We start from the raw sequence: 14,536 nt of genomic DNA, 5'->3' as shown, positions 1-14,536 counted from the left end.
AACCAATCAACGTCCAAGGAAGGGGGCGGGAATCAAGTGTTTTTCCGGTTTTTCCACTCGTGTCTGTTGTTTATGAAATATTGACGAGGAGCTGCTTTCAAAAAAAAACCCTAACAAGTCAGTATTTGATATTTACCAATAAGCATAACTAATAAAATATTAACCTGTGGATATATTATTCTTAGAATTTCATTTAGCTTTTTATCAATATCCGTATTTGGTCCAATAGCAGTCTGTTATGTAGCCACGAGGACGGGTTTAACAAGCTAACTAGTCTATCGCTGACATAAATCCACACTTACGTCGGTCGTTCCTGATGATTTCACCCAAATGTCACTTTAGTTCACCCCTGCAAGCTTTGGCAGGTAGAACCAAAGGATTCTGATTCTGAAAGAACACGGACAGGTTTATCTGAACCATGTCAGCACCCGTAGCACACTCTTGAGTTGAATTTAGTGTTTTAAAGTTCAATTTAATGCCATAATGTTCAACACAACTCGGGTAGATCTTGAGCAGAAATTCGGCTAGTAGTTAAGTCGACTATAGTAATTCTAAAACGTGTCATGTCCATCCTCTTTTTAGTGTTAGTGTTGACTTTCTGTGTATTAAAAGTTCCTGCTTTATGTGCCTTCAATTGCCTCTTGGGGACAAATAAAGTTTTTTTTTAATAGAATCAAATTTGAATTTTCATTTCTCACAGGATAATTCATTCATACATAAATAACCATTTAAATGACTTTTTTTTTTATCCATCAGGTGCTTCACGCCATGAAGCAGCTGCCTCCAGACACGGTGCGGCTGCTGTCCAGCTCCCAGGTCATCACCTCTGTGGTCAATGTTGTGAAAGAACTGATGGAGAATTCTCTGGATGCGGGGGCTTCAAGCATTGATGTGAAACTGGTACTGATGCCTCCAGTTGGAAGATTTGTCTCAACAGTGTTAAAATACTGGAAAACAAATGGATGGCATTAACAGACCGATCATAACGTTGTTGATTGATTTCATATTCTTAATTATATTGAATACTTGCAGCTTCAAAATATGTGAAGGAAACAAGTTGACTCACAACTTTATGCAGACATAGACCTGCACAAAAGTCTATTATTTAATTGGTGGATTTCTCCTCCTGTCATGCTGGTTGTCTACAGTATTTGTTGGATTTTATATTTCAGGAGAACTACGGTCTCGACCGGATAGAAGTGCGAGATAACGGTCATGGAATCAAAGCTGAGGACACTGCTGTGATGGCCGTGAGACACTTCACTTCAAAGATCTGCAGCCAGGAGGACCTGGAGCGACTGGAGACGTACGGCTTCCGGGGAGAGGCACTGGGATCCATCTGTGCCGTCGCCGAGGTGAGAAGTAAATTCAATTTCATCTGATAATACGGTGAATGAAGACGAAAATTCTTCTCACTCGGCCATCGCTGTTTCCCTTCAGGTGGCTGTCATCACAAAGACAGAGGACGATGATGTCAGCATTCAGTACACGCTCAACCCCACCGGAGGGATTGTTTCTCAGAAGCCGTCTCACTTGGGCCAAGGTAACATCAGTTCTGTTTGCTGATGTTCAAATCTCGAAGGAATTATGCAAATACTGTTAATTATGGTCTTAGAATAACGTTTATGTATCTAATGACTTTTGGCCACATGGTTTCCAGATTGGGGTTTTGACGTTTGAGTAGGAAGATGAGCTATTTAAATGTAAATTATGTCAATATGTCATGTAAATATGTGCTGCATAGACTAAAAACTGTCCATGAAATAACAGAATCTTGCTTTTCTTCCTTTCTCTGATGTATTTACTGCTCACTGTTAACATTCTTCGCCATATTGCATGCAAAAATTCACAAATCTTAATGCAGTCAAATGCCTATTCTGAATTTTTATACCTCATTGCAAGAAAAGTAAATTTTACGTCCTAAGCTGTGACTCCTGTTGTGTTCTTTATTTTTTCCAGGTACCACGGTGAGCGTTCTGAAGCTTTTCAAGAATCTTCCAGTCAGACGTCAGTATTACTCCTCCACTAAGAAGTGCAAAGATGAACTGAAGCAAGTGCAGGACCTGCTGCTGGCGTACGCCATCATAAAGCCTGACCTGAGGCTCACACTTGTTCACAATAAAGTCAGTAATGTCTCCTTTTCAGATCAGAATCAGTCAAGAATGTTATGTGTTTTTTCAGTCAATCATAAAACTGCTAAACTCTAGAATTAATCTATTAAAAATAGGTATAATGTTAGTTGCATGTGACTGGAGATTTTCAAGAAATAGAAAAAAAACATTAAAATGACCTCAGGATTAATTGAAATTCACACTTCATATAGAAAATCTAGTGTTTCAAGCTATAAGAGTGAATCTGTATATAACAGGAATCACATTTTGTTCAGTTAATTTTAAACTCCAACCTCTCTGCATAAGAATTTAGTTCACGTGGAAATGAACGCACAGAGGTTTTAGTGGCTGTGGATTCTGTGAGCAGCGACCACCAGGTGTCCTTATCAGTCTTCAGATGACCGACAGGCTGGCCTCGGTTTCTACGCCATGTGTTTGCTGGCAGCTTTAACTGACATGTTTAAAAGCGTGGGTAGCATTACACACTGCTGTGTGAGATGTAAGCATCACCCAAAAAAAAATTACCATGGAGATAATGTATGAAAACAACAGTAATAGAGTTCATAAAGAAAAACTAACCAACGATTAAAGAAAAGGTTCGTCATGTAAATGAGTGCTGGACAGGTGGGAAATGTCTGCTTTTTGTTTTACATCACATTTGACTCATTAACCATTACATGGAGCAAAAGGATTTATTTAAATATTAGATATTGAATCCCTACATTAATAAAATGACATACAGTCTATCTAGTCAGAAAGCATCTGCAGAGCCCAGCCTGATGATGACTCCATCAGCACTGATGAAGGACGGGTTTGAAAGAGAATAATTCATGCGCTGACGTTCAGCTGGGTCTGAAAAGTTCCATCTATTTTCTGTCAGAACTGACAAAAAAGTGTCTAAAAAACATTGAGATCGAAGCGAATGAAGGAATCGATTACAAAACCTTCAAGATAAGTCAGTAAAACTAACAAAAGCAAAAACACAAATCCACCTGAACCAAACGTTTGTAATGTGTGTGCAGCCCGTTTTACTTGTGAGGCCCCGGCTGTGTTTGTGGTTCTGTTTAATCACCTGTTCTCTCAGCTGTGTCAGATGTCGGATTGTTCCCTCACATAACAGCTGATTAATCAGCAGTGGAATTATTTAGCAATTACACATTTCCTTCGGCTCTTTCCCGCCGCGGTAGAAGCGTAACTTTCAGGCGCCCCAAACACAAACATGGCCGCCCGTGGAGTGAGTTGCTGAACGCAGCTGCAAACTTAACCCCAGATTCAGTTTCGGGCTGAGCCGGTGTGTATACACAGGAGTGTATAGGGGGTGTGGGTCACACGACCGGCATGCAACTTTCATAGAAAAGGAGATTGTCGGGGGGGAGGGCGACGTACCCGTTTTGTACAATCAGCACTCAGTCACCCCTATCTCTTACCTCCAGGCCTGCCGGTCGGCCTGTGTCGTGTTTCACGGTTTCTTCAGGAACCGTTCGCAGGAGCGATCCGTTTACAGCGGCCAAACGACGTATTTAATAGCTGAGACACGCAGAGTGCGTGCTTGCTGTAATCAACACCCACAAGATATCACCGGTGGACACAAACTACAAGTTTTAGATGGCGGTGGCAGCAGCCAGAGGATTCTGCAGCTGAAAAATGTTTGTCGTGAAATCAGATTTTAAAAAATTAAAAATTGCTTAAGTGGATAAAATTCCAAGACATACAGTGTAGAGGCGTCAAATTCCACAGATTAGATGTGTCAGAATCGGATTTGAGGACATTTTTTGCAGTTATCTTTTAATTGAATTTGTGAAAAATGACATTAGGGATACATTTGATCATTTTCTGATGCTTATATTCTCTATTACTGTTAGAGTTCCTTCCATTCCTTCAGCTTGTCGTGTACAGATACAGTAATCTAAAAATGTCAGTATTTCATCCATTTTCTGTTCATCTCAAATTACGCCTTTATTTCTACTTTTGCACCAAACTTCTTCCACGTCCTGATCTTCCTCCTGAGCTGTGCTGCACCCACCTCTCCCGAATCTCTTGACGGAAACAAAATGCGTGAAATACGCCGCGGCCCAGTTTCTATCTTGACCGGTGTTTACGGGCTGCGACTCGGCTGATGTGGACTCTTGGTGTCATGTGGTTGCAGGTGGTGGTCTGGCAGAAAGCCAAGGTGGCCAATCACAGAAGTGCCCTCGTAGCAACGCTGGGATCCGGCACCGTCGGCAACCTGTTGCCTTGCCACCATCACCAGGAGCAACCGGAAGTCAGTTCAGAGAGAAAACAGTAAAAATGTTTAAATTATCAGGTACTCTGTTCTCTACATCTCCCATGTTTGGAGTCTTCATCACATCTTCCTCACAGAGGCTCGATCCACCGACGATGTAATTCAGTCTCAAAATAAAGGCTGTAAATGCAGTTTAGATGATGTCCAAGTTAATGCAGAGGTGATAACTGAGGAATCAATAAATCGGCATTGGAAATCATGGATTATTTCTGGCTAATCTGACTGATTAGCATCAGATTAAATGCTGAGATGAGACTCTTCTCTTTGCAGCACGTTATTCTTGACCGCCAGCCAACAACCTCATCGTGAACGGCTGGTCTGAAGCCAGCAAATGTGGTCAGTTGGTGGCTGGCCAACTATTTCTTTGCCCTTTTCTCTCCAGTTCTTTCCTGATGAAAAGTGAGTGCTTTCTGTGAGCCAGGCTTTACGGTGCTGATCGTAATTCGATTACCGCCAAGAGCTAACTTTCTGCTTGGTCACGGTAGGTGTCGGTGGGCTCGTACCTGCCGGCTAATCTGCCCTGACAGATATGGAGCAGCCCTTTTCACCCCGTTTCTCTCTCATTTTCCTCTCTGTTGTTGTTATTTTGCTGCTGCACTTTGGTTCCCACTTATGAGCGCGACCTTTCACCTTTTCCTCTGACTCCCTGTCGCAATGAAAGAGAACTTTTCTCCTCTTTGTCCCCAAAGACCAAAAAGCTTAGTGATCAAGGGAACCAGATTGACGATTTCGCCGGGGCCTCGCTCGGGAAAGATTATAAGAGCTATTCCTCGGCGGAACAAAATGTGACACTCGTTTTTGGCGGCGTGACTACAAATAGCCGCGGCCCTTTGGGGCCAGAGGTGCCATTTGTGCTCTCATAAAGTGACCCTAATGAGCAGAAATAGAGAGAAGCATATGTGCCCTGACCTAAAACCGCACTTCATTTATTAACTTCATTTGCGTGCATTGCAGCTAATAATGAGCTGGAGTCCATACGGGGAGGGGGGGAACAGCTATTTCACTCGCAATCTGTAGAACATTAATAGCTGTCCATAATTTCTTACGAGCCTACATTTTCCATGTTTTTCAGTATGTCGAGTCATCAGATTTAGCTCCTGAAGGTAAACGTCCTTCAAGAAAAAGTGTAAAAACAGCTGTTTTGTGTGGATAAAACGAAATGTTAAATGTGATGATCAGACATCAGAAGTGGAACAGAGTGTTCTCGTGTTCCTCTACCTGAGATTGAGATCATCCATGATGATATCTATCTCTAAAATTGAAGCCTGATCCGTCCTGATTGGTTCTGATATTTGGTTCTTATGTCATTCAGATTCTCCTTGAAGGCTTTTTTCCAAAGCCTGGAGCGGATTTCTCATCGACGAGCTCATCCAACCCGGATAAAACCTTTATATTTGTTAACAACCGGCCCGTCCACCAGAAGGATATCATGAAGGTAGAACCGTTTGGGATTCCTTGCTGGATTCGAATGTTATGACCTGAAAACTTTCTCCTGATTGATCATCAGTTGCTGCGTCAGCACTACGCCGCTCAGTACCCAGACGACTCGGCCCGGAGCCGTTATCCCATCCTCATGCTTAAAGTTGCAGTTCCGCCCTCCTCGGTTGACGTCAATCTGACGCCGGATAAGACCCAGGTGCTTCTGCACGACAAGGTAACTAAGCATTGTGGGAATAAAACTCCTTTCCCGTGGGGTGTGATGTTTTTCATGTATGATCTGTGATCCGTCTGCCCTCCAGGAGGCCGTGCTGACGGCACTGGAGGCGTTTCTGGTGTCTCTGTACGGCTATCGGCCGCCACCACCCGGCCCTCTACAGACCGACCAGGAACACGGCGTAGGACGGGACGGCGGTCTCTCCACCCACACGGACAACTTTCTCAAAGATGCCGTCAAAGCTAACGGCGCTAATGCTCCACTGGGTCGCCAGACATCCAACAGCAGCTCCTCGTCCTCCATCGCAGAGGACTGGATCGTCAACCAGACCCCAGCGGGGCTTGTCTGTAATGACCAGAGCTGCAGCCAGCCAGCAGAAAGCCTGGAGGACACCACTGCGTCCGGTCTGGACAAAAACGAGTTATCAGCTGAGGACTGGAGTGGGGGGACCGCTGTGACCGACCCCGTATCGGGTGAACCTCTGCAGCCCGTCATTATCTTCCAGCCCTCCAGGAACAATCAGTGCGACTCAGATGAGATTAAGAATCAGAGCAACTCGGGCAAAAAGACGTTCAACGCCATCACAGAGAAGCGGGCGGCTCTGACGGCCTACGACCTGATCAGCAACCGGGCCACGAGGGCGCCGCTGTCGGCCGCCGCCCTGTTCGAGAAGGAGGCCAGAGGGGAGGTCCTGAGGGAGAAACCCGCCGCCAGCCTGCAGGATATCAGCACCGCCGTCCACGAGAGGTGGAAAAATCTGGGGGAGGAAGACCGTAAGAAGTGAGTTTCCAGACCCTCACCTTTCCAAAGCGCTGTTTCCATGTCTTGTTATTCACAGGGCGGAGAGATGGGGGGAAAGTCTGACCCGTCATCGACAAGTTCAGTCTGGAAATTTTGTTGATATGAGCTGTGAATCAAATTTCCAGACAACTGTGTCTTATAGGGACTTGGCTAGATGAGTTTTCCCGCACTACAACAGGTAGAATGAAGGTGAAATGTCCTCTGAGTATTTCGTCTGTACGGAAACATCATGTCTCGATGTTACACCCAAAGTTAAAGTCTTTACTTCCTGTAGATTTAAGAGATTCATCAGCTGCTACCTTCCTTTATTTAATGGCATAATTTCACCATTTTGTCCATTAAATGCATCCAGCGTCTAGAAAAACTCGATATCGAGATAAATTTTATTTAATTGAATTATTCATCACCTTTGAGACGTCACCCATGTGTTTAAAGACAAATTTCCACCCTTGCATTCATTCATCACTTCTTCCTCAGTCCATGCTAGCTCTGGTAATCCTTCCCTGAAGCCCAATCCCACTAGATTACTGCTTCCAATGTGAAGCATTGGCAGCATTGGAAAGCGTGTATGAGAAGCCCTTATATAAGGTATGGATGCACGTATGGAAAAAGACATCTGTTCCGTCCCGCTGTCTTAAATATGAAATAAGGACTCGGCTGCTTTCACCGCCACTGCTAAGTGGCACAACGCTTCTAGGAACAGCGCTCACACAATTCCACCAGGCAGCTCATTTGAATAACGAGGTGCTGAAGTATAAGCCCTCATGATGAACACGTGAAGATCTACGCATACGTGTCCTGCTGGGGAAAGCACCCTGAACAGATCGGGTTCTCAGCATGTTCCACACGTACAGTCAGAGCAGGAACACGGTGTGATGTGTGGTTTCAGCAGTATGTCAATTTGATCGAGAGTCAGATTTTAATTTAAATGTTATTAAATGTAGATGAAGTGAATGGTAATGTGGACATAAAAAGATCTAGTGATCGACTACTGCATTCCCACGAACTTGGACGGCTGACGAGACAAAAGGAACTGAGCGTCGTCATCCGTTTCTGAACCAGATTTACAGTTCAAAAGCACCACGACAAGCGATAATGTCACTGATGCCGTGTTTGTCCTGGTGTTTAAAGCTGTGGCGACGCAAAGATCCTGAAATCATCCAGATACACTCGTACGTCTTCATCCAACCTAAGTTCATGATTTCCTCAATTTAGATACGTTTCATCCGTGCATAGAAATTAAATTTTTATTTTTATTTTACTCCAAACGGTTTTGCCTTGTGAAACCAGGGCTATTTCACCGTGCCAACCTGGACTGTTTCACCTTGTGAACCTGGACTGCTTCACTGTGTGAACCTGGACTGTTAGCACCGGTTAGCGTTAGCTTGTCACCACTCATACTAAAAGCCTTGGTTTGCCTCTACAGGTATGAGGACAAGGCGCAGAAACACCTGGAACTCCACCAACAAAAGACTAAGCTGGCATCTGAAGGGCCCGGAGAGACGAGCACCGCCCCCCCGAGGGGCCAGAAACGCAAGGCCCCTCCGTCCAACCAGAAGCTGCTGGACCAGCTCTTCTCTGCGCAGCCCCAGAAGAAGAGCCGGAGCCCGGCGTCCAAACCCTGGCAGCCCCTCCCCTGCAGCGTGCCTCTGCTGCGGCGGCAGCTCCAGCGCCTTTCATCCCAGAGCGGTGCGTCGGCGGAGCCGCGGGGCCTCCGTCTTGTAAACCGACTGGCCTCTCAGAGCGCCTGGGTCATTTTATGTGGTCAGAGGCTCACGTTGTTAAACCCGTTCCGAGTGGAGGAAGCCTTGCTGTTTAAGAGACTTCTGGAGAAGAACATACTCCCAGCAGCACGCCTGCAGGACCCCATACAGCTAACAGATGGGTAGAGTATCACCCGCCTCGCTTTGAACATGTAGGCGCCGAGGCCTGATGATTGTTAAACCTCTCATTGTCTCCTCTGTAGAACTCTAGGAGGAGCTGAGTATAAGGAAGCTCTGTGCGGTATGGAGAAACAAAGCCCCGAGCCGAACGGGGTGGTTCTTTTCTCCGACCCCAGGCTCGTGGCTAACGGGTTCAAAATCCAGCTCCTGCCAGGTACGTCCAACAGGAAGCACCTTCATCAAAATATCTGGATGTAGATCAGCGTCGTGAAGCCAAAAAGTGTTCCACAGTCCTCATCTGTACCCCGATCGTCTTTCAGATCCACAAAATTTCAACAATCTGTTGACAACTTTTTGAAATATCAGGCAGACAAATAAACAAAAACAAACTTGGGCGATCACATGATCTTGTTGGGCTGTCATTGGCTGAAATAACAATACTTTTGTCTCACTCAACAACTTTATTGACATACTGTGTCTGTGTAGGTTCTCAGTTATCCAAAGCTGTTTAAATCAATCCACTGGACTTTAAGAAAGGTTCTTGAAGACGTTTCGTTTCTCATCCAAGAGACTTCTTCAGTTCTCGTGGTGCGACAAGACCAGCCACCGTGAGAACTGAAGAAGCCTCTTGGATGAGAGACGACATGTCTTCAAGAAAACGTTCTTAAAGTCCAGTGGATTGATTTAAACATCTTTGGATTGACAACACTGTATCTACAGGATATCTTTGACATCCTTGATTTGTAGGATATTAAAATTATTCGTCAAACATTTATGTTTTTTGGTCTTTAAATTACAAATTATTTTTGCACGCTTCTCGTGACTTTACTCTTCCGCTGGCTGACGGAGAAGTTGACGCATCCTGTGAGTAATGGTTGTTTTTGTGGCTGGAATAGTTCACCTCGGCTGACATTGGCTCTCTGCCCGACAGAGTGGTCTCACAGTGGGTTCGTGCCCCAGTGTGCAGGTGAGGAGAATGATTGCCCTTTAAAAAATTTGCGGAATTTCCATTTGGCACTGCCAGCCTCGGTGGGTGTGCGTGGGACCGGGGGTTAGTAGCGCGTATCGGATGGTTGCGTCGTGCAGTCGCCGTCGAAAGTGTGTGACAAGATTGTGTAAAACACAAGTGAGACGTTGATGATTTTCCGGTGGACATTTCTGCTATCGAAGCTACCAGAAACATAACTTTTGTCTCTGAGACTTCCTTCCAGTCTGCAGGGGCTTCTATTCCTCATTTAACACTCCATTTGGCCCTCAGCTTGTTTGACTTGGTCGCCAGTCTGGCCGTAAAACCACAATATTTATTTATTATTCTTTCCTGGAGATAGTAGTCGCGTCTGGAGTATATTAATCCTTGTTGTCTGCTGGTTTTGGCCAGGCCTCTCATCAGCCGAGAGACATCTGGAAGTGACGGCCATGGCCGACTACGTGCCTTTCCTCGGCGTGGAGGACCTCAGGGAGATCCTGACTGCCGTTGTCCTCAGGAAGGCCAAGACCGTGAAGGAGTGCCGGCCGCTGAAAGTCACAAACTACCTCCAGGTTAGAGGCGTCGTGATGGAGCGGGTAGAATTGTAGGTTTTTAGTGCACAATCAAAAGTTCCGACTCTTCCCTCGCAGGGCGAAGCTGTCCGACTCGCCCGACAGCTGCCCACCAACGTGTCCAGGGAGGACGTGGAAGACACCCTGCTGAGGATGCAGCGGCAGCTGGGCGACGACATCCAGACCTGCATCCACGGGCGACCGTTTCTCCACCGCTTGTGCGACGTCCCGTCGACGGACCGGGACGCCGAGGCGCTGCTGAAGCCTCTACAGCCATAAGATGTAGAGACTTAAACCCCAAAAAAACACGATCATCAACACGACAATAAATGTATTTTTCCACAAGTTCAGCTTCAACCACTCGTGAGTCGTTTTGTAAACACGGTACGGACCGTTAACGGTTGCGTGCGTCAACTGCTTGGATGTTTGGCGCGGTCCTGGATTAAAGAGACTCCTCCATCGACCCGTCGAGCAACTCCCTGAATTGATTCCTCCCCAAAAGCCTGAGAGACTATCAAACTACCCCAGGAGCCTTCGGATCGGGTGGCACTCCATGCCGGCGGCGTTCTCCGTGCAAGCTACTACCCATAATTCTTTTCCTTGAGATAATGCCAGCTGCCTATCCTTTCGTACTGACAGATAGTGGTATATTATCCCTGGGTGCATTTAATGCGACAGAGATTTACGCTGTAATTTCAACCGCAAAGTTTGGCCAATCTTTGACACTGTAGTCGAGCCACTTCCTAAAGACATTAGTCCGTCACGCCATCCTCCTGGCGCTCAACACAGAGTGTACCTCCTACTCCAAACACCACTGGATGACAGCCAGTATAGAGGTACATATTTTATTTGCGTGGCCGTCATCAGGCCGCTGGTGCGATGGAGGATTTTGATTTTCCAAAATCATGATTTAATCACACAGGAACAGGAATCCGTTTAACCCACGCTGGATTTTCACTCGCCGCCTGTTCGTATGGACACCGAATCGCACCGCAGGGAGCCGCGCAATCCGACCGCCGTCTTATGATAATATTATAGTTGGGACAGCGAAAGGTCAAACCACAGCATGTCTTGTTTTACACGACCTCTGCTGAGAGAACACACAGATGGCTTCGGCATAGCTCTCCGTAAAGAGCCTCTGGGAAAGGGAGAAATGCCAACGTGGACCCCCCCCCCCCATCCCAATCGCTCCCGCGTGGACTCGTCTGAAACGGTTGCTCGTGTCCAGAAATGCTTGCGGCAGCAGAATCTACTCTGTACATGCTGCCTCTGGCACCCGAGTGACATTTCGGGGTAATTGGGGAGGATTAACTGATCATCTCTGGACCATGTGACCACACTTTAAAAGGTCAGCGGCAGTTCACTTTGCCAGCTGTCTCTCAAAGCACCTGTTTTTTTGTTTTACGTTTTCTGCAAGCAAACGGATGGATTTACTCAAGACCGACCCGAGAAGACAATTTAAAAAAAGAAACAACTCATTTTGGAACGGATGCAAAATGTTGAGTATCCAAACCTGGAGGCACGAATACTCGTTTTACATCCAGCGTCATCTAGATCGTTATCTGCTCTCCTGTTACTGCCCTAATGTGCAGAGCTACTGCTTCTCAGGTTGTGTTCAGCAGTCAGGGCAACTTTACACCACTCTAACAACCTGGAGGTAAAAGTGCTTTTAAACAGACTCATCAAATCCAGAATAACACACCATCAACTATATTTAACCCCTTTCCCGCTCTAATTTTAGAACCTTTATGAGGAAAGGCGTCCTATACGGCCATACCCAGCGTTCTGCGCGAGCAGCGTGGGTTTGAGAGGCGAGATGTGCGTTAATGAATTAATTCTATTTCCACCACAAACATCTCATTCTGAATCCCCCGTCAGATCATTGGGTTTTGCAGGTGCATCTCCGTTGGTGATGCCATTCTCCTCCCATGTGCCTCAAATCTTCTCATATCTTTCATGATGTTATATTTTACGATAAAGTGGATTAAAAAAAAAAAAATCATCATCGTCTTAAACCCGTTGACCACCATCATGTCGGCTCCTTTTTCATTTTTAATAATCGTTCGTTGATTTTTGAATCGCCATAGCAATCCGCAATTTTGAAATTCACATGGCAAATATCCGTGAACGTCTGCTTTCGAAGAATTCCTGTCATGGGATGTTTTTGAGAAACAAACTGAGACATCATCGCTGATAATTTTTCATATAAACATGCCGTAAACATTTATTTAAGAGCTGGATATCCTCCCTCGTCAGACAGTTTCACGACCTGCTGCTGGAAAGTCCTGCCTGCTGCAGGAAATATGGCTGGCCTGAGCCTCTGGTGGAATTAATTGTGTATAGTAATCTGTAAAAATGTACCATAAACGTTATTTCTGAGACGTCCAAAATCCATCCCGGCCTCTTGACACATACCTGATTCCGCTCTACATCCGTCTGTGTTAAGAGCATAGGGATGTCATCGGCGGACAGGAGGTTTCCATAATCCGCCCTCCTTCAGTCTCCTTAGAGGAACATCTATTCTTCATCACTGTCAACGCCGCGTCCCCGGAGAGGCAACGCTTAACTGCCTGGGCCCTCGAATGGCCCGGGGCCACATTTTAACCTCCTCCCACCCTCGCAAACAAACACTTGAGGAATTGAGGAAGTTTGCAAACATATCCGGAGCGAACACCAAAATTTGTCCCGTCTCCAAACTTCCAGTAGCTTTTAGAAATCCATTAATCAGGCTCGAGCTTCCCAGAGGTGGCTGTCAGTTTGGGGATGGGGATAGTGATTCCTCATGCCTAAGTGAAAAAGCAAGCGGAGTGCAGACGGAAAGGATAAATCACCGGAGAGGTGCAGACAGGTAGCGTTCAGCAGCTGGCCATCTGGCCCTCATCGTGTCCCTGACCGGCTGATTTTATTGCTTTTCATTGCTTTCCGTCGACCCCAGAGAGATTCTCACAAACAACATGTCAATCCGGGTCCGAGGCGATCGTCCTCTGCCGGCTGCAGCAAGCATCGTGAACGTAGCTCCGTCAGAAGCGAGCTACGAACACGGTTTGATTCATAGCCTATAACGTTGTGGCGTAAAATAAATTCTAACAATACATACAGCAAAATTACTGCAAAAGTGTTTCTCAGGCTATAATATAAATGCTAGCAGTCTAATCTAATCCAAATCTGTTGATTTATACAGAAGATGCAACAGAAACTTGTTGCTGAGCAACCATGAATAAACTAGAGTGAAGCCTGAATTTATTACTCCAGGATTAAAAGCAGGTATAACAAAATCAAACTGATGTTATAGATCAGGGGTGTCAAACTTATTTTCACCGAGGGCCACATCAGCATGATAGCTGTACTCAGAGGGTCAGATGTAACTAATAAATGTAACTAAATGTAACTCAATTTAATGTAACATATATGTAACTACTTATTCATGTTAAATAACCTATTACTTATTCAAGTTACAAACATTAAAATTACACAGAAAACAGTTTGTATCTGTTCTAACATAAATCCTTTTACTTTGTCAGGTTATTAAACCTACAGAACTCCATCAATCAAGGATCAAACTATCCATCAATAAAGAAAAATAACATCAAACACAAGTAAGGACATTAACTTTGTTCAAAACGTTTTTTTTTGTCAGAGTTAAAAGGGACTTAATTACTGCATCCTGGGAAATGTAGTTTTGCTCAAAGCACACTTTTGACCTATTTTTATAAACTGACCTTCAATGCTCTCGCAGGCCACATAAAATGACGTGTCTGTCACGTCTCTGGACAAGTATTGTCCAGATACGGATACTCTACACGTTATGATTTATCTCTGGACCCTGATGGCAGGAAAACATCATCGTTAGGAGGTCAGGATCAATCCTTTTGCATGAAATATGAAGATTCAAGACTCATTGAGAAATCTCCGTGGGCCTTTATTAGTTGCTATGGTTACTCGACCCTAGATGAAGATACAAGAGAGAACCAGTCAGGTGATACAGGTGTGGGTTTTTTTATGTTTGTCAACCAGTCGTGTCTCAGAACGCGGTCCGGTCTTATTTCATGGCATCGACATGTTCGCCTCGGCGTCTTCACGGTTTGGACGAGTCGATCTGTCGTCGCTCCTGAACCATGTTGTTGTCGAGCGAACCCCAACCCGTCGCCACGAGAACGAACGCTTCTCCAGATGGGATGGGTCGAACATCTGCTGGGGCTCCAGATGGTTTTCAGATGCACGTGGCAATCCCCACCCCCCCACCCCCAGTCTCTCCCCACGCGTC

General features: G+C 45.5%; 1 protein-coding gene across 1 annotated transcript; it reads left to right on the top strand.

Annotated features, from left to right (window-relative positions):
* The first annotated feature begins 46 nt into the window (after positions 1–46).
* On the top strand, positions 47–10,617 carry pms1 (PMS1 homolog 1, mismatch repair system component). The gene is made up of 13 exons (XM_068330136.1): positions 47–117; positions 757–900; positions 1,173–1,355; positions 1,441–1,543; positions 1,960–2,123; positions 4,258–4,374; positions 5,708–5,830; positions 5,903–6,049; positions 6,135–6,829; positions 8,277–8,735; positions 8,817–8,947; positions 10,112–10,272; positions 10,351–10,617. The coding sequence occupies exons 2-13, from the start codon at positions 769–771 to the stop codon at positions 10,549–10,551; spliced, it is 2,616 nt and encodes an 871-aa protein (XP_068186237.1). The 5' UTR covers positions 47–117; positions 757–768; the 3' UTR covers positions 10,552–10,617.
* The last annotated feature ends 3,919 nt before the right edge of the window (positions 10,618–14,536 follow it).

This window comes from Antennarius striatus, chromosome 12 (genome assembly GCF_040054535.1).
Source record: "Antennarius striatus isolate MH-2024 chromosome 12, ASM4005453v1, whole genome shotgun sequence".
NCBI classification, from domain to species: domain Eukaryota; kingdom Metazoa; phylum Chordata; class Actinopteri; order Lophiiformes; family Antennariidae; genus Antennarius; species Antennarius striatus.
The sequence above is the reverse complement of the archived record's forward strand: the minus strand, read 5'-3'. Positions and strand labels throughout refer to the sequence as shown.

Bases quoted from the DNA above. Each gene is read 5' to 3' on its own strand.
- pms1 (XM_068330136.1), top strand. From the start codon at position 769: ATGAAGCAGCTGCCTCCAGACACGGTGCGGCTGCTGTCCAGCTCCCAG. The intron at 901-1,172 runs GTACTGATGCCT...TTTATATTTCAG, and splicing joins CAAGCATTGATGTGAAACTG to GAGAACTACGGTCTCGACCG. The intron at 6,830-8,276 runs GTGAGTTTCCAG...TTGCCTCTACAG, and splicing joins GGGGAGGAAGACCGTAAGAA to GTATGAGGACAAGGCGCAGA.